The 27,139-nt window shown below is 35.1% G+C and overlaps 2 protein-coding genes across 3 annotated transcripts in view; both read right to left on the bottom strand.

Moving 5' to 3' along the window:
* LOC138692653 (zinc finger protein 345-like) overlaps nt 1-9,913 on the bottom strand; it is a 62,594-nt gene extending 52,681 nt beyond the window's left edge. Inside the window, exons 1-2 of one of the 2 annotated variants that reach the window (XM_069815753.1) lie at nt 9,686-9,913; nt 3,935-4,035 (exon numbers count right to left, since the gene is read on the bottom strand). In XM_069815753.1, coding sequence (XP_069671854.1) covers nt 3,935-4,035; nt 9,686-9,785 — 201 coding nt within the window. In that variant the 5' untranslated portion in view covers nt 9,786-9,913. The remainder of the gene's footprint in view (nt 1-3,934; nt 4,036-9,685) is intronic. The other variant, XM_069815756.1, reaches the window with a different exon arrangement.
* A 6,890-nt stretch (nt 9,914-16,803) lies between these two features.
* LOC138693329 (zinc finger protein ZFP2-like) lies at nt 16,804-25,456 on the bottom strand. Its single transcript, XM_069817228.1, has 4 exons — nt 25,233-25,456; nt 24,160-24,297; nt 21,895-21,977; nt 16,804-19,712 (listed from the first exon to the last, which is right to left on the bottom strand). Exons 1-4 carry the CDS (start codon nt 25,344-25,346, stop codon nt 18,437-18,439), a joined length of 1,611 nt encoding a protein of 536 aa, XP_069673329.1. The 5' UTR covers nt 25,347-25,456; the 3' UTR covers nt 16,804-18,436.
* Between the last annotated feature and the right edge of the window lie 1,683 nt (nt 25,457-27,139).

The raw sequence follows: 27,139 nt of genomic DNA, 5'->3' as shown, positions 1-27,139 counted from the left end.
CGACTTGAGTGGGTCCGCAACTGGGGAAGCGTCCAGGCGGGTGCGGCGTATCCGGAAGTCTTGAGTTCGACTTGAGTGGGTCCGCAACCGGAGAAGTGTCCAGGCGGGTGCGGTGATCCGGAAGTCTTGAGTTCGACTTGAGTGGGTCCGCAACTGGAGAAGCGTCCAGGCGGGTGCGGCGTATCCGGAAGTCTTGAGTTCGACTTGAGTGGGTCCGCAACCGGAGAAGCGTCCAGGCGGGTGCGGCGTATCCGGAAGTCTTGAGTTCGACTTGAGTGGGTCCGCAACCGGAGAAGCGTCCAGGCGGGTGCGGCGTATCCGGAAGTCTTGAGTTCGACTTGAGTGGGTCCGCAACTGGGGAAGCGTCCAGGCGGGTGCGGCGTATCCGGAAGTCTTGAGTTCGACTTGAATGGGTCCGCAACTGGGGAAGCGTCCAGGCGAGTGCGGCGTATCCGGAAGTCTTCAGTTCGACATGAGTGGGTCCGCAACTGGGGAAGCGTCCAGGCGGGTGCGGCGTATCCGGAAGTCTTGACTTCGACTTGAGTGGGTCCGCAACCGGAGAAGCGTCCAGGCGGGTGCGGCGTATCCGGAAGTCTTGAGTTCGACTTGAGTGGGTCCGCAACCGGAGAAGCGTCCAGGCGGGTGCGGCGATCCGGAAGTCTTGAGTTCGTCTTGAGTGGGTCCGCAACTGGAGAAGCGTCCAGGCGGGTGTGGCGTATCCGGAAGTCTTGAGTTCGACGACTTGAGTGGGTCCGCAACCGGAGAAGCGTCCAGGCGGGTGCGGCGATCCGGAAGTCTTGAGTTCGTCTTGAGTGGGTCCGCAACTGGTGAAGCGTCCAGGCGGTTGCGGCGTATCCGGAAGTCTTGGGTTCGACTAGCAGTGAACTTTATCTGAAAGTCTTGAGTTCGAAGTTCAGTGGACTGTCTTTCGAAGTCTTGGGTTCGACATACTGTGAACTTGAGTGAATGAGCTAGAAGAACTAGCCAAGGCAAGCGAACTGTGAACTGACAGTTTTATTTTGTAAATAGTGCTTTGTGAACATTAGTTGAGATTAGGAATACATTGTTGTTCTTAATAATCCTAGTGAATTGTCATTGTTGTCTGTGGAGTGCAAGAACGAGTACTGTGTTGCTGTGTAGAGTGAAATACCCAATAATGACGGGAGTGTTTAAATTCAGGAATAGAAATCTATTGTTGTTGTGAATAAAATCAATATGTTTGTGTTGAATTAAAAGTCACAATACAATACAACAGTATAGTACAAAATAATTAAATCCTCTATAATAAAGGCAATCCGTTAATAAATTCCAACACACTTATAAATAAATCTCTTTATTATGCAATGTTATTATACCGTACCAATGATAGTGCCAACAATTTGAAGTTGTTGTTGTTTTCTAATGCCAGGCATTTGACAATAAAGTAATTTGACCTCTTGTACTCCAATATTTTTCGAAGATATTGTCACGGTTTGCCACTGACGCACAGATTTTGAGATGTTCTGAATCCATTTCTTGATTTGATTTGCACAATGGACAGTTATGAGATTGATATATTCCAATTCTATGCAGATGCTTGGCAAAACAGTCATGGACTGTTGCCAATCTAAATGCAGCTACAGATGATTTGCGTTGTAAATCGGGATTCAACTATGGATTATGATGCAGAGGGTTCCATTTTTTCCCTTGAGATTGTTACCAAATTTTGTTTGTTGATATTTAAGTATGTAGATTTAATAAATCTTTTAACAATTTGAAGTAATTTGCATAATAATATTATCAATTTCTGTATATCTGAACTGATTTAATTGTTTATGCCTTAAACGGAATCAATTTACTTGCTACATATTATATTTTATAGTCCAACTGATGAATAATCGTTGGAGTTTGTAAATTTAATAATCTGACTGGCTGTGTACTGAATATTTTTAGTAGAGCCATCGATGTAGCTCAGTCAGCAGACTCGCTGGCCTCCAGATCCGGAGCTGCGCTTGGGTTTGTGTTGGATCCCCATTTGGTCTGATCGATTGGTTTCTACCAAAATTTTCCCCAGCCATGGGACTGATGTCGGATAATCTATGGCGAGTTCTCAGCCTCACTTCACATCACCCCTGTCTGGTCTGATTTCCTGATTGGGTTTTCTCCGGGGTTTTCCCCAAATATAAGGAAAATGCCAGGTAATCTTTTGGCGAATCCTCGGCCTCACTTCATCTCAGTACTTCTCGCCATAAAATTGTAAAAACATTGTAGAAAATTGTATAATTTGTAAAAAATGTAATCTTGTAAAATTTTGACTTGTTGCACATCTTAAAGCTTCAGTGCTAATGTAACATCTATGGAATATAATAAATGAAATGAAAAAAAAAAAATTAAAATTCTTAACTAATAATTAATAAATAATTGATTAACTGGCGAACTTACAGTGTTAAATATGTAAGCATGTGCGGCTTAGCACTGTTTCGGTGTTACTTGCCACCATCATGAGAGCCTTCTGGGTCTTGGCGGCATTTCGACATCTCTGCCTGTTGAGTGGGTGCGTTCTTGTGGTGAAGGGTTGTGTCAAATAGTGTGTGTGTTCTGAAATTGATCTGTGTGTTGAGAATTTGATTAGGGTATGTTTTGGTGTGCCTATATATTTCATATTGTTCTAGTGTGTTGAGTTTTTGGTATTTGGGTTGTATGTGTAGGATTTCCACGTCTGTGTTTATGTATGGTTGGCATTAGTTATGTGTTCGGCATATGTAGATGTATTGTGTCCTCTGGTTATTGCTTTGATGTGTTCTTTGTATCGAGTTTGAAATGATCTGCCTGTCTGTCCAATGTATAAACTGTCGCAACTATTGCATGTGAGTTTGTATACGCCTGTCTAATTTCTCTATACATCCATTAACAAAGTCAGTAGAAAATGCATTTTATAACGTAAGGCCCATTCACAATGAAAATTCAACATAACCATAACATAAACACAGAAGTTTGCGCCCAGGCTACCAAATGGGATCATTCACAATGATTCACATAAGCATTGACATAAACATTACCGTAAGACGCAAATCTAGTCGTTTATATTCTTAAGTTAACGCTTACGTTATGTTTATTTTTCATTGTGAATTAGCCTTTATGCTCTTTCCTTCATATTTTCAACTGTATCAATGTTGAAACACATGGAGAAAAATTATTTCGGTAAAGCTTGCTTACTCTTTAACTTTGTCCTTATTTCATATCTACATTTATACTGCTAGACTATTTTCTGATGCTACAGCATATTTAATAATTGCCAAATTGATTTAAGCTCTCAAACATCCCTCTCGAGTAGAACTACTGGCTAACCTGTATCGTAATGAGCACGTCAATAACAGAAGCAGATCTCAAATCAATGTGCTTGTAAGTTATCCACATATATAATTCAATTAAGATCACAGTTTTCGTTGTCAATAAGTGGTAGCATGTGCCCCATAAATACTGATCAAGTGAGTGAAAGAAGGTTACTGTTGTAGGACATGAGAAAGCACCTCGGCTGAATAAAATTATGCCTTAGAAATTATAATACAGAACAAAATGTTAAGAGGTACAGAGCAAAATCTCTCTCAAACAAAATCCAAGATTCATCTAAGTTTCTTACAAACGTGCCAAACAGAACCACAGTGGAGCTGTAGACCAGATTAGATTAATAACTGACTCTGCATTACTTGATCGTGATGCAGGGTGAGTAATGGTCACACAGACTAGCTGATCTTCCTGTGAAAATGCCTTCCTATGAGGAGAGTAGAATCAACGCACACTTCATAATGCCAGACCAATTCATGACGCCTTATACCAAACAGCAACAGCATGGGGCTCTGATTTAGTCTACTGGATATAAAGTGTGAAATGAGTGCTTTTCTGGCACTGTTGGATTAACAAATTAACAAAATACATTGTAAGATTTCTGAGTTACCTCTGATAAAGGTTCATTTTCTTCCATTTCGTATATGCTATCATGTATTTGTAAGTCGAGAGGATCAACTGCAGGTTCCATTTTGATCACATCCATCACAACTGAAAGAAAAGGTTATGTAATTGACAGTGATTATAAAAAATATGCTGTTGAGAAACAGTTATTACAAATTACTACGATCTAGTTCACAACCCATTCATTACTTCATACTCAATCTTCTTCCACAATTCCCTGCTAAGGCCCGTAACACTAGAAGAGTTTTCGCTAGCGAGAAATGTGTTGCAAGAAAATTCAAAGATTGATAACATGGATTCAAATAGACGTCCACACACTGGACGAGATTCTTGTTCGAGGCAAAAACCTCGCGCGAGTTTCTCGCTGGAATCGGTAGCTCAGCGAATTTTCTTCACACATTTATTTTATCAAAGATGTTTGACATTTATACTTTTTATGACGACTGAATGTAGAAAACGATATCACAGATGGGGATGAATTGCATTGTTTTTATTTGAAAATGAGGAAAGATGTGTGATTACTGCAGTCAGAAACTTATCGAACTTGTACGATGTCACCCATAGGCCTTTTTATATAATTCATGGGGTGAAAACTATAAAAACACGAAACTGAAAGAAGAAATATGGAGACAAATATCAGATTATCTGAAAATAAATAGGGCTATAGTTTATTTTGATGAGATTGAATAGTATTAAATATAAAGTTTGAAATAACGTATCTATATGCCTCATCAGTTTACGTATTTTTAATCAGAATATAGCAAAGAATTCTCTATCATATCATGAATGGCAAAAAACTGACTCTATTCAACCTGAGATAACGCCTAAACGTACAATATCATCATCCAAATGGAAATCAGTGATCGAAACTCGGCTTTATCTTCGTGAGATACAATGTGATATCCAGATATTTCTGGCTTTAATTTTAGGCCTACTTTTTCTTTTCATTAACAAAATAATATGTTCTTATAACTTCATCTTCTGAATATTCAGATTCAACATAGCGCTCGTACGTAATATGTGAAGTACGACAATATACTTACAGGTTATATATTTAAGTACGACAATATACGTAAATACATAACCTATAATATATCTCCCAACGAGTGAATACTATAATCAGAAAAATGCTTTCTGCATGAAGGCAGTGCATAGATGATCATAGTACAGTCTACTATATATAGTCGCGAAGCTTGAGGTGTTTTTTTGCAACTCTCGTGATAAAGCGCGCAAAGCGGTTAGCAACTAGAAACAATAGACTGTCCATGGTCGACTTTGGACTGTGTCGTATTTCTATCGAGTGCTAGCTCGTTGCGTATTTCACATTGATGCTTGTGAAATGTTCGTTATTGGTTGTAATGAAAAAGTTAATGGCTAAAATATAATAATTGGAATAATAATATGGGACAAGGAGGAGATGTTTGTAGTGCTATAAATTGTAGCAACAGTAAGAGGAAGAGGCCAGAGTTATCCTTTGTCCGATTTCCGAAATATTCAGAAAGGTTCCTGGGTTTCCACAGGAATGCTGTGCAAAAACAAAACTCTTAATTTTGAAGTTGTTTGTGACTGTTAGAATACAATATATCCTTAAACTTCACAATGAAATGTTTCAGTCTAACCGAAAGGACATTAGATACCGGTTAAAGCTCTGTCACTTAGACTGCTAAATTTCCAGAGAAATAAAAGGTTAGGTCTACTTTTTTTTTTTTTCAGAGGATATATTTTTAATTGTAGTTATTAATTTTGTTATTATTTTATGTGTTATTTTACTAAAGACGTAGAAAAATTAAGTTTGTTTTAATGAAATTTATTGATCACGTTATATTTTCAATTCTGGTGGGATTATTATTGCTTAGGCCTACTTTTTTCAAAGGATATGTTTTCAATTACAGCTATTAATTTTGTTGTTATTTTTATTTGTTGCTTTACTAGAGACGTAGAAAAAGTCTATTACAATAAAATTTATTGATCACGTTTTATTTCCAGTTCTGGTGTGATTATTATTGCTTAACCTCATCCCACTTTGTTAATTACGTAAGCCTACACTACAAGTACCGGTACGCGTAAGTTACTCCATTAATTCATATTTCTATTATTATTGTTGTAAAGGGAAATGCAAATTGATATTTATTGGTTTCATAGTTAATTATCGCTATAATCTTGAATGAGTGAAGCTATTATAGTAAATTTCAGTTCGTTTTGCACAAACAAAAATTATATTACTTATTTCTTGCAGGTATCTTCGAGTTTATGGTGGAATTTAATATACTTCATTAAAATAGTAAATTTACTTTATGCATTTAATATTTCAATAATGGAAGGAAGGTGTTAATTTTTCCAAAATAACACGACAACGAAAGTGTAACATATTTTGTCGTCTGCTAGGAGAGAGATCTGCGATGATGAGGCGATAGTAGCGATCCTAGTGGTGGGCAACTACCCATGTTTGCATTTTTACTACATATTGAGCTTCGCGACTGTATATAGTAGACTGTGATCATAGCGAGGTGTGATCTGTGATAGCGAGAACTCGCCAAGTGTGTGGAGGAAGGCACTTCTCCTCATTCTCGCAACACATTTCTCGCTAGCGAAAATTCTGCACGGGTGTTACGGGCCTAAGACCCGTACAAAAAAAAATGTTAGGCCTAGGTTTTATTTAACGACGCTCGCAACTGCCGCGATTATATCAGCGTCTCCAGTGTGCTGGAATTTTGTCCCGCAGGAGTTCTATTACATGCTAGTAAATGTACTGACATTAGTCTGTGTCATTTAAGCACACTTAAATGCGTTCGACCACTTACTAGAACTTGGCCAATATTTAAGACAGGCTCAGACATGGCTTCTCGTAAAGAATTATCTTGTTCTAGCATAAAATACTTCAATCTACAGTGATTTCATGCCTATTTATTATTCTGACTTTCATTTCTAATTCGGGAACTAATTCCTCGTTTGTTCTCAACTTCTACAAAAAAAAAAACTGTCTAATGTCTATTTAATGAGTCAGGTGTTTAGTATTTAGATTCTATTGTAAGTGTAATTTAATTGTATTCGTGAAATTGTGGTTGTAATGTCTTGGTAGAGAGGAAAAGAAGGTCTAGTGGTCTGATCTCCACAAGGTGAAAGAGGTAAATACTAAACACTTATCTTAAATTTCTCAACATGTCTGAAACCAGCAATGTGTTGCAGAAGAACAAGTAACATTTTTAGTAGCGATATGAGTACTAGGTATTTCATTGAACGAACACTAATTTCAGTTTCTCTACACACAATAGATATTTGGCACATACATAGTGCATTTGCAAGTTGGATTCTGGCGTCTTGTCAGCACATTTGAGTTGTGTGGATATAAAGGGAAGAAATGTGACGCTGTCATGTATGATGCCTGAGGTAGCTCAGTCGTTAGAGCATTCGTGCGCTAAGCGAAGGGTCCCGGGATCGACTCCTGTAATCTAACGGTAATAACTGATAATTAATCACTTTCGTGATATTTTGTTCGATAATATATTCTGGAAACCCATTATTTGTTGCAAAGTTATTAACTGAATTTCACTCCTTCATAGTGTTCTCTCCAAGGGCAGGACTTTCACTGCAAACCGAGCATTCTCCAATCTTTCCTATTTTCTTATTTTCAGTCTTCCACTTTGTCTCCGCATAAGATCCATATATCTTATTATATATATATATATATATATATATATATATATATATATATATATATATATGATAATGTTTTTTGTAGTTACAATCTTCTGTATATAGTGTATGTTTTTCTAAATACTTTATGCATTGTCAGAGAACTTTACATTTTCAAAGAAATGTGGATTTATATTAACTTACGTATATGTACTTTCCACGCAGTAATAATATTTGTCCAGTTAACTTATATTTTTAATTACAAACCGACTAGTTAAACGACGAGCCTACAGCATTTTGTAATAACTCGGTTACCTGTAATTCTCTCACTTATGTATGATCCAGTTCGTATATTAACACGAATATGTCAATGCGTGGTAGTGTTAATTTAAATAATTAAACTTAAAATAACATTATTAGTTGCAAGTTCATCAAGCTATTATGATTAGGGAGCGGATTTTTGTGCTAAAAAGTATGAAAATATTTCTTAAAAATAAAAAAATATATATTTCTTTTAAATATGACAAAAGTATCTTACTTAGCTTGGAAAAAAAAATATGTTACTAGGTACTCACGCACCACACTTGAGTGCTAGTAGTTGGCCGAGAATTGCAGTGAACAACAAAGGTCATCTTCAAATTCTCCATCATAAATGCATGCCGATCATCTCTGAACAACGACTGTGCAAACGATCTTTCCACATCACAGGACGTCAGACGTGCATATTTAAAGAGAGGAATGTTATAGACACAAACACCTTCAATTTCACCTACAGACACACCCTCCAATACTTGAGCAACTTTACACTTTTTTATATCCACTGTTTTTCCCAAACATATTATGGAATTTGTCCCTTAGTACTTGTACTTCTGAACCTGGTAGCAAGTCTAGTTTAATTTTCACGGCACGCAGCTCCTCGTTTCAGACAACAGGTTTTTGGATGTTTCGAGTTTTTTCATGGTGTCTCACAAAAAGCTTAGATTTGCTAATAGGAAAGCCAAATCTTTTTTTAAACAACCATCTTTCAGTATATCTTGAAGGATATCGATTGACGAAGCCCGGTAACAGGAAATCACAACAAGACGTATTGCCTCACTTGATGGACATTAGCGAGAGGCGAGAGATTTGTTTAAATTTAAAAAATGTTCATATCCGAGCTCTTATCTGTTGTGTTTCACAAACAAACTGTGGAATGAAATCATCTTCAGCAACAATAAACATTCCTAATTATGTGTTGCAAAATCTCCCTTCCTTGTCCATGTTAATTCATTCTCTAATAATAACACTGATATGCTGCCTAGCAGTTCTCAGAACTTGAGACGAAACTATTACAAAAATGTATCACGGATACACCACACAGAGCTTAGAAACACGAAGCAACTAAGAATTCTTAAAAATATAACGTACTTCTGAGTGACATAATTGATTTAGTTTTAAAATGTTTAAAAGTTGTTGTAAAAAAATTATTTAAGTAAAAAAACTCCAAGATTTATGTGTTTATAATAGATTTCCTGAAAATATGTATTTACATCATTTTTTGTGAAAATTTGTGTTTTTATGTGAAATAAAATTCGGGTTTTAAACTTGGAAACTTCATATTCGGAATTTTTTACTTTATTTGTGTTTTATCACACGCAAAAATAATATTTAATTATATAGGAATCAGCTCCTTAATTATGGTTGTACTATTGTTCAGTTCTCGTGACATGTTGCTTCTAGTGGAAGAAATACTTGCAGCAATCCTACCGTTGGTTACGAGATTATATAATCCTACAGTAAGGAGAATACTATTGAATAACACCAGTATATGACTACTTGGAAAACATAGCCCCTACAAATGAACTGAGTTCCAAAATAGCGAATAAATCAGTGCCTGCTAAGATAGCAAATATCGGAATTAAATAAACTTTGTACCTAAATATCTTTAAAACTCGCTTTGATATTATAGTTCAAGCTAAAACTTCTTAACGGATAACAATAACAATAAAATAACGATAGACCCAACAAAATTGATGTACACATTTACGTATAACTGTAATGAATCTAGAATGCGGAAATGATAATAAATTCGAGACTAAAGGCCATGTATACTTCCAATATATACCTATATTCTTAATATATATCTTTAAAAAATTGGAACATGCCTCTTCAACAATATAAAACTTCCACCAAACGAAACTCGTATCTTCCAATTTATCAACCATTAACGAAAACTTGATTGCTCAAGACAAACGCAAAGCTCTTCGATCTAAGAGGCCGTGAACTTTGAGCAAGGCGCTGCACAGTGGCCCAGAATTCGAATGTAGCAGGAAAAAAATAAAAATTCAACTTACTTTATTCCCCATTTTTTCCCTTTGAATCTGTTAACAGATAATCATAGCTTAAGAAAACCGACCTTAGAGACGAAAAATAAACGGACATGTTTATATATAACAACCGTAATCTGCACTTCCTTGAGGGAGAGTTCCGTCTCGTCGCTAGTTGTGTGTTAGCAGTGAACTTTGTTGGTTGTTAGTTTGGTGCCAGTGCATTATTGTGAATATCTGAAGTATGGAAAAGAAAGCTACAGATATGCACTTGCAAATCAATATAGTTAAAATTCTAATTTTTTCATCTGTAATTTATATTGAAGGTGTAAACAAGCTGATGTAATCAACGAGTGAAATTCTTATTTTCTAAATTTACACAGTAATTTAAAAATGTATCCAAATGTATCCGTTTAAATTTTCATACCAAAATGTACAGAAACTAGTAACGATTGAGGGTAAAGCTTTAGTGTGTGCCCAAATTTGCCCAATTCTTAGAAATATTATTTTATTTGCAGAGGCGCGCGTTTCGTCACGACCTCCCATAACGCATCGTGAGCTATGATAAGTGTTGAGTGATAAAACATAGAGTGAGGATCAGCTGGTGCATTACGTAGAATCTAAACTAAACATAGAGGACTCTTCTTCTTCTTCTTCTTCTTCTTCTTCTTTTTCTTCTTCTGAAGTATTACGTTGTATTAAAATGGCATTGAGTGTTTTCAAATGCAGATTTAAAGAGCGATGGCAAAGAGTAATAGAATGAAATTAGGTTTCTAACAATAAATTCCAATTCGCTAGAAAAAAAAAACATTTTTCTGATGAAGTTTATAAAGCTACATCACAAAATTTTAAAACGGCCAGTTCAGTTCCGTTCACCTCTAAACGTGGAAGGCCTAGAAAACTCTTTGACTAAAGAGGAATGAAAACTAAACAGAAAAGGTTAGAAGCTTTAATTAAAGAGCGATCGCAATAAGAGTTAACAGTGGCTGCTCAAATCTCACCTCGAGCTTCCGATAAAAGGGTCCCAGCAAAAATTATTAAGAACAATACCGAAACTACCCCTCGCAGAGCCACTAGATGCAGAATGGCATACGAGTCATCCCACCCATTATCTATTCCATATTCTCCAGAAGCTTTGTCATTTCTTATAGAAAATAATTTATCTAAACTCCAACATAGTAATATAAGCATGGGAGCTAAACAGAGGCACAGTAATATATACCCACCATACAATACTGTCAGGGAAGCAAAATTAAGAAATTATTCACCAAAAGAAAACGTGAAAGTTACAGAATATTTCGCCGAAATAGATTTACAGTCATTGTTAGATAACATAATTGAACGATTGTGAAGATAAATGCAAACAAGTCGAAGAATGAAGGAAAATAAAGCAGGTAAAAGTTAGAATTCTAAATGAGGCAGTAGAACAAGTGGACAGCTTCAAATACTTGGAGTGTACTGTAAGCAGTAACATGAGCTGCTGCCAGGAAGTCAATATGAGGATAGCAATGGCAAAGGAAGCTTTTAATAGAAAAAGGAGCATCTTCTGCGGACCTTTGGAAAAATACCTAAGGAAGAGACTAGTGAAGTGCTTTATGTGGAGCAGAAACATGGATTACGAAGAAGTGAAGAGAAACGACTAGAAAAGCATTTGAAGTATGAATGGAGCGTGTGAAATGGACAGACAGAATAACAAATGATGAGGAAGAGGAAAAGGAATTGGTTAGGACACTGGCCGAGAAGAAACTGCCTATTGAAGGATGCACTGGAAGGAATGGTAAACGGGAGAAGAGTTATCTTGCCAATTGGAATTTTATCAGAAGAGGCCCTAGAGGCAAGAAATAAGCACTTAACAAAATACAGGGAAAGCCATACCAGAAAGTTTTCTCGTAGGGCTACTATACGGGATGTTTTTAATATCTTGCTCGTAACTTCGGATCCTGTGATTGCTCAGTTGAGTGCAGCATTGAGGAATAAAAACAAGGGATCATTATCCTTAGATGTTCGTTGTTTGCTCATGGAACCAAGAGTAACTAGATCTTCTTATGAAAAGGTAACAACCGAGGTAGCGGTGACGACGAAGACGACGACGATGATGATGATGATGATCATAAAAATGAAGACGACACGGACGAAGGTAGTGATAATTCTATAGATAATAATAATAATAATAATAATAATAATAATAATAATAATAACAGTAATAATAATAATAATAATAATAATAATAATAATATGAGTCGTCTAGAATCAAACTGCACTTTATCCAAAAATCTGATTTTGCAGGAAGAACGAAAAACTAGTGCAGTTAGCCTCCAAACTGTGACTTTTCTTATAAATCTGAGGCATATAGATAGCAGTTCGACTCCAAACGAGCAATTTATCACATTCCCTGCAAAGTTCTGCACTGAAACATGTCTTAAATAGGGTTCCCAGACGTCCCGTTGTCCCTAGAAAAGCTTTCGGGACAGCTTTCAGTCCCGTATTTTAGTGTTCTAAACAGAAATCTAAAGGTTACAATGTATATCCTATACCGGTATTACAAATTAAAAATATCGCACTTCATCTTTGAAGGTGACTGTAGATGGGCTATTATGAAACAATTATTGGCAGTTATTAATTTCTCAAGGCGAGTGATGGCAACACCAAAGGTATAGATGAAGTCTAAGTGGATCGTTTTAAAAGTAATGAAGGAGAACTCTCAAATTTGATAGGAGTAGTGGAGTTCATTATGTGTATCCCTGAAACAAATGAGTTGTCGAAAGACTATTTTCTCACATGAACGCTTTATGAACTGATGAGAAAAATAAGTTGTCTGTGAAAACAATAAAATCAATCCTTGGTGTAAAATCATTCTTCAGTGAAGATTGTGTGGTTTTTCATGACTTGATTCTCCAAAATAAACAATTGTTAAGTGAAATTAATTCTTCAGATGAATATTGCAAAGCCCAGGCGGATTGATTTATAAGAATATTGTTACATGAGTAGTGAATTTTGCAGCTATTTCTGTGATAAATTAGTATAAACAATTTGAAGGCAACCTACATAAAGAAGCTGGGTAACTTTCGGTGTTGGACCCCGGACTCATTTCACCGGCATTATCACATTCATCTCATTCAGACGCTACATAACCTTAGATGTTGATAAAGCGTCGTAAAATAACCTACTAAAATAACTAAAAAAATAAATACATAAAGAAGCATAAACTTAATGCCAATATGGTTCCCTAGCAATTTTGTCTACTTACCCTTAGTTAGTAAATAGTGTTTGTGTAGTAAACTTTACTACACACACAATTTGTAAGATTGGTATACTAAACTTACTCAGTGATTACTGATGTGTCCCCGTGTTTTTTTTTCCCCCCCAATATGTCTGGGAACCCTAGTCCTAAATCCAAATTTCATAATTTGGAGAAAGTGGAGTTTCATTCTAGGCGATTCGTATACATTCTATGAAAATAGTTTATGGTAGTGATATGAAAACTTCATAGTCCTACTCTTAATACCTTGTCAAATGAAAAATATTTTTCATTAAGTATCCTACTTAGTCATTATTGTAACGCGACGAGACTTCCACAGAATTATGTAATATTTTATTTGTAAACTCCAGCAATGCAAAGTTTGGAACTTAACATTCTTTTCCCATCTCACTCTAATTACGAAAAAAATATACACTTTTTTTTCAAACTATTGTCACTTACAGTTCCGCATTATTTCTACGTGCTCTTCTGTGGGTTAGTTTCAGAATTTTCTTTTTTATAAATAAATTATTTCCTGAAATTTTGAGCTCTAACCGCTGAGCTACGCCGAAGTTCAATTCACCGCACCGGATAGAATCCCTCTCCTCAAGTGTTTTTCCCTTTATGGCATGACTCCAAGTCCGACATATGTTGACGTATATTAAGTCAAGTACCTTTATACAAGGAGCCCACTCTATTGAGTGACATGGTGGCCGTAATTCCACAGTAGTGGTCTTAGCTTTCTTAATAATATATTGTACGAAACATTTAGCACCGTCTTACACGGTAAGTAATGTACACACAATCTTGATTACTGTGTAGTGTCGAAGAGACTGCAATTAAGAATGATTTGTCACGTTGGCATTTTTGTGTACAGTGGACTATTTTCTTGTAGATGAAAGAAAAAATCGAAAATTTGAGGCTTGCCTAATATGACAAGACTTGTCAAACAGGATCACTTGAAGAGTTTAAATATATACTAAAATATATTACCGATATGTAATGCGCCAAGTGTCAAAAATATTTATTTCTTCTTTTGCCATAAAGTGTGCTATGAAACAAACGTAATTTTAATAACGAAAGGCGAAATAAAACGGGGCCTGAAAGTAATCCTAAATCGCATACAAAGATGTACCTAGGAACATCATTGTTTCGCGATATAATAAGCTACATATGTGCTGTTACTAAGCAATGCTTTCATTGAATGTCTCATGATTTTTGTTACCTGTAACATTACAGATTCTTTTGTATCATGATACTGTTTTAACAACATTGCTTGTAATGCGATCAAAAAAGAGGAGGAAATGACAAGGTTATAAGCTAGGAAAAAAATTCGTGTCAGTGAAAGAATAAAAACCAAATGATTAATTTCCTTGAAATTTGAACTAAAAAGCGCAAGGTGCTATACCATAATAGTTTCATTTAATATACGAAACTATATGTAGCAGATTTGTCAAATCGTTAATAAAGTTGAAGGTGTGTAATCAAGATGTATAAAAAATACGACATTATTGCTCTCATGGCTTTATTTCATAGCTGAGGAATTTATTGATGAAGATAGATCTCTGTTTCCTTAACATTTCAGAACCCGCGCACTTTTTCATAACGTATGGTATTCAGTCACGTGAGGGACAGCTGCCACCCAAGTTATATTCTTGCTTTAGATAATGAATTTGAACATTCTTTGAATATGATTGGTTACATAAATGTGTTACTAGGGAGTATACACAGCTTATTTATATTAAATTTCAAATATTTCCTAAATTTGCCTACAAAATTAAAACTGGAAGCACGTTTATAATCCTTGCTTTGTTGTGAAAATCTTTGTGTACAATAATACCTAAATAGCTTGTGTTCTATTTTCAAAAGTCTATATTCCTGAATGATTTCTACACATGTTTTTAATAACTAGGTATTTACAAGGAATTTAAACAGATATCCCTCAAATGGTGGGTACATGTTCGTATTGATCATTTCACATACAATATCTAGTCGTTTTGTCTCGATATCTACCAAATTCGTAACAGCGGTACCTGCATGGATTCCTTTGTTCTGGGGCTGGTGTAGCAGATTGTTGAATTCCCAGTCATACTTGAGAACGCCTGCTAATCTCTGAAGGAATTTGATAAACGTAGATCTGCAATCCTTCGAAGTTCAATACAACAGATTATCCCTATACGTAGAGTGTAGGCTATAACTCACAAAAGTAATCACCATTCCTTACCGAAACTTTGCAGAAACCGTAATATAAAAACGTCGCGTGGTTGACAATTTTTTACTCAGAAGAATTAAAAAACATTCATCATCAACATCATTGGTCCGACGGTTCTTTTTAGTTTGAACTTAGCCTCCTTTTCAACAGCCATGAATTCACTTCGGTTTATGGCTCTTGTACCTATCTTTCCTGTCTCTCTGAACATCATCCAACCATCGTAACCTGGGTCTTCCGATTTTCCTATCGCCATCTGGTTTAGCACTCAATATTATTTTGGGCAAACGTGTACCGTTAATTCTACAGAGGGTCACACTGAAAGTCATGAGTAGACCTCGCATTTTAGGTAAAAACCTATTTTGTTCCTCATGACATATACAAAAGAAAAGTTATATATATATACGAATTATGGAAATATATGTTCGAAAATGGTGGTCCTATACAACCTAAAACTACCTACTGTAATTTCACGTTGGCAACTATTTTTACTTAATTTTACATTTTCCAATTTCTACAGTTGGTAATATGGAAACGCTGTGTAATTCTGTATGCCAGTCGTGCCTTGACAACAATAGCAGCATAGTTCCTCTCTTCTATTCATTACAGTGTGAGATTTCAGAGCGAAGACATTGTATTTAGTGGAAAGTAAAACATGAATGTGCTGCTCCCTTGCATTTAATACCAACATTTACATATGCTCTGGTGTCATCAGTTGATGTGGAACGCTCATTTTCGGCAAATAAGATGGTGTTATCTGAGAAGCGATGCAGTTTCTCTATGGAAAACTTAGAAAACGTGTTAGTTGTTTACTCTGGCTCTAATTATGGACATGTACAATGAAATATTGTGAAATGTTTCGGCTAATTTGTAATGGGAAATGAAAAAATTTCATTTTTTGTTCACCTATTTTTGTAATTTTAGAACCTATTTTGATTTGTGATAGAACCTATTTTAGGTACCTAATTTAAGATTTTTACAGTGGCGTATACTGGTTAAAGGGTTTGGGCTACCGCTGACCCTATTATTACAAAAAATATATCTAACAATTACTTTAATTTTAATTACTATGGTAAAACTAATAATACAAAATTATTACATTATGTTATATTGTAAACTTTTTCTTTTGTAACTTCCTTGGGCTACCGCTGGTAGCCCCGGTAGCCCGCAAAATACGCCCCTGGATTTTTAGGACCTAAAAGTCCGAGGTGTAATCATGAGCAAACATTTGTTACAATTCCATTTCCAACAATGTAACAAAAACGACTGCAGACTACAGACTTTACACTACATGTTGACAACACGTGATCACAGGCAATTTGGAAATTGGTTGAGAACGATGATTCCCTTCGACAGCCCACTGTCATTGAATTTCTTATTTAAGAGAAAAATTCATCTGATGAAATTCACCTCAGGCTTCAGCTTGCATACAGAGATGTGTGCATGGGCGCCTGCAGAGTTAGGAGATGAGTGAAACATATCAAATACTGGAACAAGATTTCTGTAATGGGAAACATAGCATACTGTGCCAACCTGCATTTATTTAGAAGTAAATTGATATCTAAACAGTCCAAATTTAAACTATACTGTACTACAATAGGATCTGTAGGAACTTATGCCAGCGAAATATGGGTCCTTAAAAACTCCATAAAACACAGACTTTTAATTTTTGAAAGAGCAGTAGTAAGAAATATTTTTGGTCCAACTAAAATGAATGATGGTAAATGGAGAATTAAATATAACAGTGAACTGAAAGAGCTGATAAAGAATAGGCACAAAATAAATCATATAAAATAGCTAAGATTAGGATGGTTTGGTCATATAAATAGAATAGAGAATAATAGAGTGGTCAAACAAATATACAAATAGAAACCAATAGTTAACAGAAAGCAGGGTAGACGAAGAAATAGACGGGAGGATGATGTCCTGAATGATTTGAAATTGATGCAGGTGGAAATCTGGACAAAGATAGTTGGAAGCCGTAAGGAATGGAAGGAAGTTGTTTAGAAGGCCAAAACATTCACATGAGAGTTGTAGAGCCTGAAGAAGAAGAAGAAGAAGAAGAAGAAGAAGAAGGAATAAGGAATAAGATTTGAAATTTTCAAATGCCTCTAGATTCGTTTATTAAACATCATGAAATAAATTCTATTTAGGAAAACTCAATCTTTCCCTTCTGACACAGCTCACATGTCAGGTATCGCCTCTTCATCTATAGTTTAACCAGCTTACTCTTGCTATCATTTATCCCATGATGTCGGAACAATTCTTCAAACATAGTCTAACCTACTAACAAATTCCTGATAAAGAATTTTTTAATAATTCAATTCACTCGGTAATCTAGGATATACGTAGGATAATACTGAACGTGAATCTACTGCATTTTTGAATTAAGACACGATGGATCTCCATACAACAAAATATACGACTTGGAAATAGCTTTATGATGACAACACAGTGAATCAACTTTCACTTTCCCTACAAATCTCTCGTTCACCTTTTAATGAATGTATTTTAACAGTATTTAACTTCTGGTTGTATTTTTCGTTCCCGGTTTATTGTGGACCAGACCTAAAAACTTTAGATTACACAACTGACAAACACATTCTACAATCGTGGCATTACCAAAAATTTTCTTCGGTATGTTTGAAAAAATATATAAATAGTTTTGCAAACGAAACACATTTCAGGCTCCTCGCCTATTTATGGCAATAGCTTTTCACGATACCCCAGAGTGAAAAAAAAAACTTACAACAAATATAGCATTAGAAATATTTGCTACGATAAGGTGAGTACTTGAAAATTCAGCAATGAATACTAGCGAAACATATTTGACGGTCGACACATTTAGGTTTCTCGATTGTGTGCAAAAGTCCATGGCTTAAAGACTAGGAGAGAGAGAGAATCACTCACAAGGAACATTGTTTTTTTAGGTTTCTGGTGTCTGTGTCGGCATCCATGAGCTGTTAGGTTATCTTATTTCGAGTAACAATTACCACAAACATTACATTTGGAAGGTTACACGCAAATGCGGAAGAGATCTTGGTCTTTTAGGTTACCAGAGTGCAAGTAACAATTACCACAAACACCAAATTGATACGGTTTCTAGGCAGTGTGAGTCCGATTATGTCTTCTTAGGTTAGTCAAATCAGAGAAACACTTACCGCAAATTTCACATTTAAAAGGTTTATCGCCAGTATGTCGGCGCTCATGTACTTTTAGGCTAGCAGACGTAGTAAAAACTTTATCACAAACATCACATTTGAAAGGTTTCTCGCCAATGTGAAGTCGTTCATGCACCTTCAGTTTATCTGATTTCAAGTATCGCTTACCACAAACATCACATTTGAAAGCAGTGTGAAGCCGGTTATGTCTTTTTAGATTACTGCAATCAGAGAAACACTTACCACAAATTTTACATTTAAAAGGCTTCTCTCCCGTATGTCGGCGCTCATGTCTTTTTAAGCTATCCGACGTCGTGAAGCCTTTAATACAAACAACGCATTTGAAAGGTTTATTGCCAGTGTGCCTGCGTTTGTGGACTGTTAAGGCACCCGACTGCAAGAAACATTTACCACAAACACCACACTTGAACGGTTTCTTGCCAGTGTGCAGAAGTTTATGGCCTTTTAGAGATTTCAAATGCGAGAAACATTTATGACAACTGGAACACTTGAAAGGTTTCACGCCAGCGTGCACGCGTTTATGGTTCTTTAGTAAATATGGCATCGAGTAAGATTTACCACACATGTCACAGTTGAAAAGTTTCTCACAGGGGTATAGATGTTCATGCCCCCTCAATTTATTAGATTTCAAGTTATCACATTTGAAAGCAGTGTGACGCAGGTTATGTCTCTTTAGGTTGCTCAATACAGAGAAACACTTACCACAAGTTTTACATTTGAAAGGTTTCTCGCCCGTATGAACGCGCTCATGTCTTTTTAGGCAAGACAACGTAGTGAAATCTTTACCACAAACATTGCATATGTAAGGTTTATCGCCTGTGTGCCCGCGTTTATGGACTGTTAAGCTACCAGGCTGCGAGTAACACTTACCACAAACATCACATTTAAAAGGTTTCTCGCCTGTATGAACGCGCTCATGTCTTTTTAGGCAAAGCAATTGCGTGAAATCTTTACCACAAACATCACATTTGAAACGTTTCTTGCCTACGCCGACGGGTAAATGCTCGTTCTGTTTTTTCGCAGTTGAGAAAGATATTTTAGAGAAATCTAGTTCCAAATGTTTCTCATCTTCATGAGTCCGCACAGGTTTTCCCAAAGAACTTGAATTCTTGGGAATTTCGCACACGGTCTCGTTCTCTTCAAGAGCATGTCTTTCCAATTCTGTTAATACAGTCCTTTGCTTCGTAGCTGCAATCCTGAAGTAAATATAGTATGTCTATAAAATAGTCGTAACAAATTTACATACAATTATTGAATATTCAAATGAACACAAACCTATTTCATGAGGTGATATTTTATGCGCTTGTTTCGAAATTCCAGATTACAAATATGCTACAAATTTTTCTAATTCTTATTCTTGTTATATAAAGGTTGAATCACGAGGATTCTCCGCCATTTACATCCTAATATTAATATTTTCAGTCTTACACTAATCGGAACTGCATAGTAAAGTACGGGTTTTTTTAGTTGTAAGAGTAAAAGAATATTGCTAATAGAAAATGAATTGCAGGTTTTCAACAGTCTCATTATTATCGTACGCTCACATGCAGATATTTACAGAAACGTACACGGCTATCCCGTAACTTCAAAACCATAAGTTGCGGTGCAGATTTCGTGACAGCACTGCTCCAAACTCACTACGTGTGCGAAATATTGGAGAGCAAGAGGATTAACGGCTTTACAGCAAAGATCTCTGCATTAGTTAATAACTACACGAATATGTTTCGTCTGTGAATGGGACAGTAGGGCTAGGTCTATGCAGGGGAACAGGGAACAGGAAACAGTGGTCAAACGGAAACAAATCAGACATTGGTGAAATAATATTGTTCAAGAATCATTGTATGTACTATTGCAGTAGTATTGCTGCTTGTGTGGAAGTGCAAGACTGATGTCCTTAATTACACGAGACTACATGAATGAACGAATGAATAGACAGACAGACACGTTAAATAAATAAATGAATAAATAATTGAATGAATGAATGAATGAATGACTAAATGTATAAACGAATGAATGAATAAACAAAAGAATGAATAAACAAATAAATGAAAGAATAAACAAATAAATAAATGAATAAACAAATAAAGAAATGAATAAACAAATAAATGAATTAAATAAACAAATAAATGAATGAATGAAGAAATAAATGAATGAATAAACAAACAAATGAATAAACAAATAAATGAAAGAATAAATAATTCAATAAATAAACAAATAAAAGAATGCATAAACAAATAAATCAATGAATAAACAAATAAATGAATGAATAAACAAATGAATGAATCAATAAACAAATAAATAAACGAATGAATAAACAATAAATAAATGGATAAAGAATAAATGAATGAATAAACAAATAAATTCATGAATAAACAAACAAATGAATGCATAAACAAATAAATGAATGAATAAACAAATGAATGAATAAACAAATAAATGAATGAATAAACAAATAAATGAATGTATAAACAAATAAATCAATGAATATACAAATAAATGAATGAATGAACAAATAAATGAATGAATAAACAAATAAATGAATGAATAAACAAATGCATGAATGAATGAATAAACAAATAAATAAATGAAAAAAGAAATGAATAAATGAATCAATAATCAAATAAATACATGAATGAATAAACAAATAAATAAATAAATAATAAGTAAAGAAATAAATAAGTAAAAAAGTAACTAAACACATATACAAATAAGGGAATGAATGAACAAATAAATGAATGAATAAACAAATAAATAAATACATAAATAAATGAATGAATGAAGAAATAAATAAATGAATCAATAGACACATAAATAATAAGTAAATAAATAAATAAGTTAATAAAAACAAAAGTAAATACATAGGTAAATAAAAATATAGAAATAAATAAGTGAAAAACTAAGTAAACACATAAACAAACAAACAAATAAATAATTTATCAATAAATAAAACAGAAAAATTAATGTTACACAGTGGCTTTCTATCTGTGAACAACGGTTTGCAGGAAATCTATTGAAATAGATTCAAAATGGTAGTGCATAATTTCTCAGGGAATTATAAAGACCTCAATTATAAAGAAACTGTAGAAATTACGTTGTAGAGGCCCTGGACTGCAATATGAGTGTAAAGGCCCACTTCTTGCATGTCCATTCACTTTATTTTTACGAGTATCTAGGCACTTTTAGAGAGGAACATGAAGACAGGTTTTAACAGTACATTATGGAAACCAGATAGCAAGGGAAGTGGAGTGTGAATGTGATGATTGGGTACTGCAGGATGATTCAGACAGACAGTTCGTCAGAAGCTGCTTCTGGACAGTCAAGCTAACAGACACTTCAAACACAAAGAACTCTACGTGAAGACTCGCACACCACACTCACCTTTCCGTCAAAACCTCGTTGTGCTCTGCTTTAACTTCCTCACTTGGGTCCTCATTCACTGCGTCCGAGTCAGTCTGCTCTTCCTAATACAGAGCAAATAAAAAAAAAAGATAGCACAATTTACATTAAGAAAATCGCATCGAATTTAGATGCCACAGAACTGCTTTTAAATCATATCAGGCCTAGCAGAATTTTAGTTCATAGAATACAATTCTTGGGGGAAATTTTTCGTAGATCTGCGTTCTAGAACCTTTTTCAACACGTGGCACACAAAAGTGTAATATAAAATCCTGCAGGACAGTCATATAATCTAAACCTCTTTCCCGAAGCAGAAGAGGAATTTTGAGAGTTTTAGAAGGGAACAAGTACCGGTACTATAAAATCCAAATGAATGAGATAAATGTATATGCATTAATATATAAAATAAAATATTTTAAAACTTATATGACTTATTTTTACTCAACATACGGAGGAATGATAAAATTCTGAATGGTGAAAAGGCGCAAAAGATGTTGAGAAGAGAAACAAAATACATATTATTCACGAAGTGAACTAAAACACCTTTTTTTTTTTAACTTTATGATAGAAATGCAAAATTTAATGTGAAAAAATTATTCCAATGCAATATCAGTGTCAAACATATAGTATTATGAATGTTTTCTTAACTTCATATTTAGAAGATACGGAGAGATACAATATTATTACATGTTTTGATAAGATATCTAATGCAGGAAACATTACTTTTTATAAAAACAAGTGAAATACGACAGATTTTAAGGTTGGCACTTCACTAATCTGTCCATCCTATATTATGCGAATCTGTCATTCTGTTCTCTGTTGCTTGCAAACCCACACATTGTTCACTGAATGTTGACTTGTGCCATATTTGAGATTCTGTCGCACACCAATGGATCACATGAATACGCACAGCCACGCTGGTGGAAAATGACTGTTACAGAGTAACTATTTAACCACTTATAATAGAAGAAATTTTCTGTGAACGATTAATTCAATAATTTCTAGTTTCGAATTTGGTGGATTTTGTAAGTGGTTTACAACAATTTAACAACTGCAATGGTTATCCAGTGTCTCAGTGAAGTGAAGGTGATAATGCCAGCGAAAAGTGTCTACGGTTCAGTGCCGAGAGTTAACCAGCATTTTCTCTCAATGGGTTAAGGGGTAATACCTGAAAAACTTCAAACAGGGAAATTGTCCCAACCTGTATCTGGACACCGATTTGCTAGTCTCACGATCAGACATGTTACTTGTAACTCCACACTTTTGAACGAAATTGGTACAATCCCCATTTTTCTGACAATGTCTAATACTAAGTCATTGTATGACCACAAATTTTTACATTACCAGGTATATAATAATTCGGTTGATTTCAATTTCTATAGTACATGTATGATTATTACATTTTCTTCCAGTTTTGCTGCATAAATTCTGCCAGGGAAAATCATTAAGTATACAATTATACTAAAGCTCCAGTACACAAAGATCCCTTTGCTAAGACAATACTGAATATTATATCGTAGAGAAAAAAAAATAGTTAGAAAATTCGTTGAACAATTATGTGAACATCATAAATTTCCCGAGAATTTCAACTAAGTTGTAGTCTAGTCATAAGAAGTAAACGAAATTCAAATACAACGTTTTGTTCTAGTAATTTAAAAATTGGCAAAATAAGGTTTCTAATTTTACGTCTCTCTACCTGTACTAAAATTAAATACAGTTCACTGACAGATTAATAAATAAAATATACAACAGTATCATGTATGCTGTTACTGCATTTATATATCACAACATTTTGCGAAATTGAGAACCTATTCTGCACTCCACTCAAAATAAATTATAAGTCGTAAAAAAAAAATTTTCAAAATATTTTCTCTTTATGCGTGAGATAATATTCTACATAAGATACATTGCAAATACGTAAATACTTATAAACAAAACGTGAAAAAAAATGAAATCACGAGATAATGTATGTACATACATCTAAAACAAAATCTAACACTAGTAAACGGTGAAATGTATTAAGAATTTTACGTTTTCATATCTAAAACAAACCGTGATAACACTCCAGAATTAGTTCCCTACAACATGACTTATCTTGTAACACTAAATAGTGATAAGTGTTTTTCTGTCTCTATCATGAAGTAAAATGCACTGCAAATACTGTTCTAAAAAGGTAGTATCTGTAACAATCAAAATAAAGATAAACACCGGAAGTAGAACACAGTGCATTCCTTGTGCTGCACTCACCTCTTGTTCAAGTTTCACCATAGGGAACGAAATTGGCACGGGATCTTTCTCACATTTTACCTCTGATAAGAGATCAGAGCTCTGGTTCTCATATTCCTCTTTTATGCCAGTCACGTGATGATCCAAGAAATTTCGTTCCTGCAGTACAAACAAATGTCTTAAAAGAGCAATTGATTACAGGGTGTTAGGAGATGACTTCTAACTTTGCAAGTTGTTCTCTATGCGACGGTATGGCACAGAATAATTATAACTCGCAGCATGTGCTTTACATTATGATGAATAAGTCAAGGATTTATATGCAGATGCATATTTTGATGCAAAAACACGTTATATATGTCACTAACGTCTGTGACAATGAATACGCAATGTTAACTGTGCATAAGTTTTTTTAATATTTTGGCCATTACAGCATATAATATAGGCTAGTACTGTGCACTATATTGTAGCAGTTTCAACATTGTTTAGATTAACAACATTATTTGCGTAGTTGTGTAAAAAACAATAAGACTCTGGATTGTTCTGGTGTCAGCACATAATATTCTTTGTTCGACTATACTCGAAGGCTATAAATCCCTTGTGTATGAAGGGAAGCTATTGAAAAACCACCACTGCATGCTTTTGTTTCATTGAACTACTGCACAAAAGAAAACATTCCCAAACATCGCTACCTTACTAACTCTAACACCCCTATCCTCCTTTTCAATGCTTGGCTTATCAATTGAAACCGAAAAATGATTTTGAGACTTAGACAAAGAGAAAAAAATGAATTTGTGTCGTTAGGGATAATATAAAAAATCTACATTGCGGGAATGTGTAGCTTAGCAACGATTAAGAATAAGGTATAACCTGTAACTTCGTTTTTAAATTTGAAATATAAAACCAGATAACAGTTCAACATTAGGCTTTGCTACAACATGACAAATAAAAAATATATTGTCATCAAATTTCTTCTATCTCCATCACAAACTAACACGCACTGCAAATAATATTATAAAGAGATAGTGTATGTGATAATCAAAAATACAAAATAAACACTGGAAGAACACAGAGTGCATTCCTTGCGTTCCACTCACCTCTGGTTCACGTTTCACCATGGGGAACGAAATTGGCATCGGATCTTCATCAATTTTCACCTCATTTGTAGGAGCATGTCCCTGGTCCACATATTCTTCAGAGTAATAAGACATCTTTGCGTTGGCTTACGTATAACAGTCGTTTAATTGTTCCATTTTCTACCGTAATTAATCATTACCAACGAGTTATAAATTTGTTACTCGTTGACCGCTACGATACAAGGTGGTCAGGGCTGACTAGATCCTTAACGAAGTTTTTTCAAGCGGACGTGATCAGACAGACGATCGAGATTCTGAATGGTTGTAAATTCATGTTTCATTCCTCTTTGTAAATATTTAAGGTCCAAGAATCAGTCTCTTTTTTTCCATACCCATAGGGTTATTTTACGACGCTGTACCAACATCTAGGTTATTTAGCGTCTGAATGATATGAAGGTGATAATCCCGGTGAAATGAGTCCAGGTCATTTCTGACCGTTACTCCACAGTTGTGGACTCTCTCATGCATATCTTATAGAGGAAGTGTGCCTAATATGGGGAGCAATTTGTTCTAGGTTTAATTATAGGAACGCAAAATATTGAACAACAGTTTTAACTTCAAAAATGACTTCATACGCCTTTAAGGAACATACTGAGTGTAAGGACTTTTTGTGCAATAGTTATTTAGGTAATTGTAGCAGGATTTGTAAAATAGTTGCATTCTCCCCATATTAGGACACTATGTACCTATTATGGGGAGATTTTATCAATAAAAGAAATAATATAAATTTGACACTGTGGTTTGTATTATGAGTTTTGAATTAATTTAAAATAATATAATACATAATTAATTCTTCAAATAGCATAATCATATACCCTGAATATCAAATTTGAATAATTAATAGAAAAATGAAAACCTAAACAATTCTAAGTTTTAGAAAAACTGAAAGTTTTGAGTTAGTCAAGTCATTTACACAAATCACAAATGAAAATCTTGTCATCTGAACCTGCACAAAGTGTATGGCTCCATTTGAAGCATTTGCAACAACGAATCCAGTCTTCACCTTCATTGTCTTCCGAAAACCGTCCAGCACAGAACAGGCATTCGGCGTCTTCTTCATCTTCTGACATGTCTTCATCCGAATCCTCAAGCTGGACAACGTCATTCTCGGAATCAGAAGTGTCGGTTACAAATGGAAGTCGCCTTTTCGACCTGCCACACCGTGATGACGACGTAGGACGTTTTCCACTGGAAGTTCCTCCTTTAGCACATTCATTTTCTCTTTGCTTCCTTTTCTTGGCATTCATGAGTTTCTTCTGTTCAGCTTCCTTTTTTTTGCTCAGGGATTCTTCAATCGTTTGCTTGTACGGAGAGCTGGTAATAACTTGAGCAGATCCTGATCTGGAACTCCTATTGGATGTTTGAGTTAGCAAGGAAGGCACTGGACTCACATCTGCTGCTCGAATAAGTGGAAATGATTGAGAAGAAGTAGGAGTTGAATCAATTCCCTTAGCTGTTCCTCGCTGAAGTGGAGACATTTGTTCAATTGGCGATTCAGATGTGTTGGAATGAGGAAAGTCATGTTGCCGGAAGACATTCCTATCGCACGGATAGAGCCCTGCCTTCCGAAATCCATTCATTGCACTTTCTACCGTAGCTGCTCTGGCATAGGCTTTCCCAAGCAATTCTGAAACTTGGTAGATAGTTACAGCTCGGCCACCATTCTGTCTAAGCCATTGTTCTATCTCCTGAGCATAATAAGTCTTGAAAGGTGTATGTATGTATGTATTTATTTACACTGCAAGTGGGCAAGCACCCGGTGGCAGTGGTATATACAATATTAACAATACACAGTTAAAATGATAAGCAATACACAATAAAATTTACAATACATAATAAAATTTACAACACATATACAATTTTATACA

The sequence above is a fragment of the Periplaneta americana genome, chromosome 17 (assembly GCF_040183065.1).
Source record: "Periplaneta americana isolate PAMFEO1 chromosome 17, P.americana_PAMFEO1_priV1, whole genome shotgun sequence".
NCBI lineage: Eukaryota > Metazoa > Arthropoda > Insecta > Blattodea > Blattidae > Periplaneta > Periplaneta americana.
This window is presented reverse-complemented; position numbering and strand designations above follow the sequence as displayed.

Bases quoted from the DNA above. Each gene is read 5' to 3' on its own strand.
- LOC138693329 (XM_069817228.1), bottom strand. From the start codon at position 25,346: ATGTCTTATTACTCTGAAGAATATGTGGACCAGGGACATGCTCCTACA. The intron at 24,298-25,232 runs GTGAGTGGAACG...TTTGTACTGCAG, and splicing joins TGGTGAAACGTGAACCAGAG to GAACGAAATTTCTTGGATCA. The intron at 19,713-21,894 runs GTGAGTGTGGTG...TATTTACTTCAG, and splicing joins AACGAGGTTTTGACGGAAAG to GATTGCAGCTACGAAGCAAA.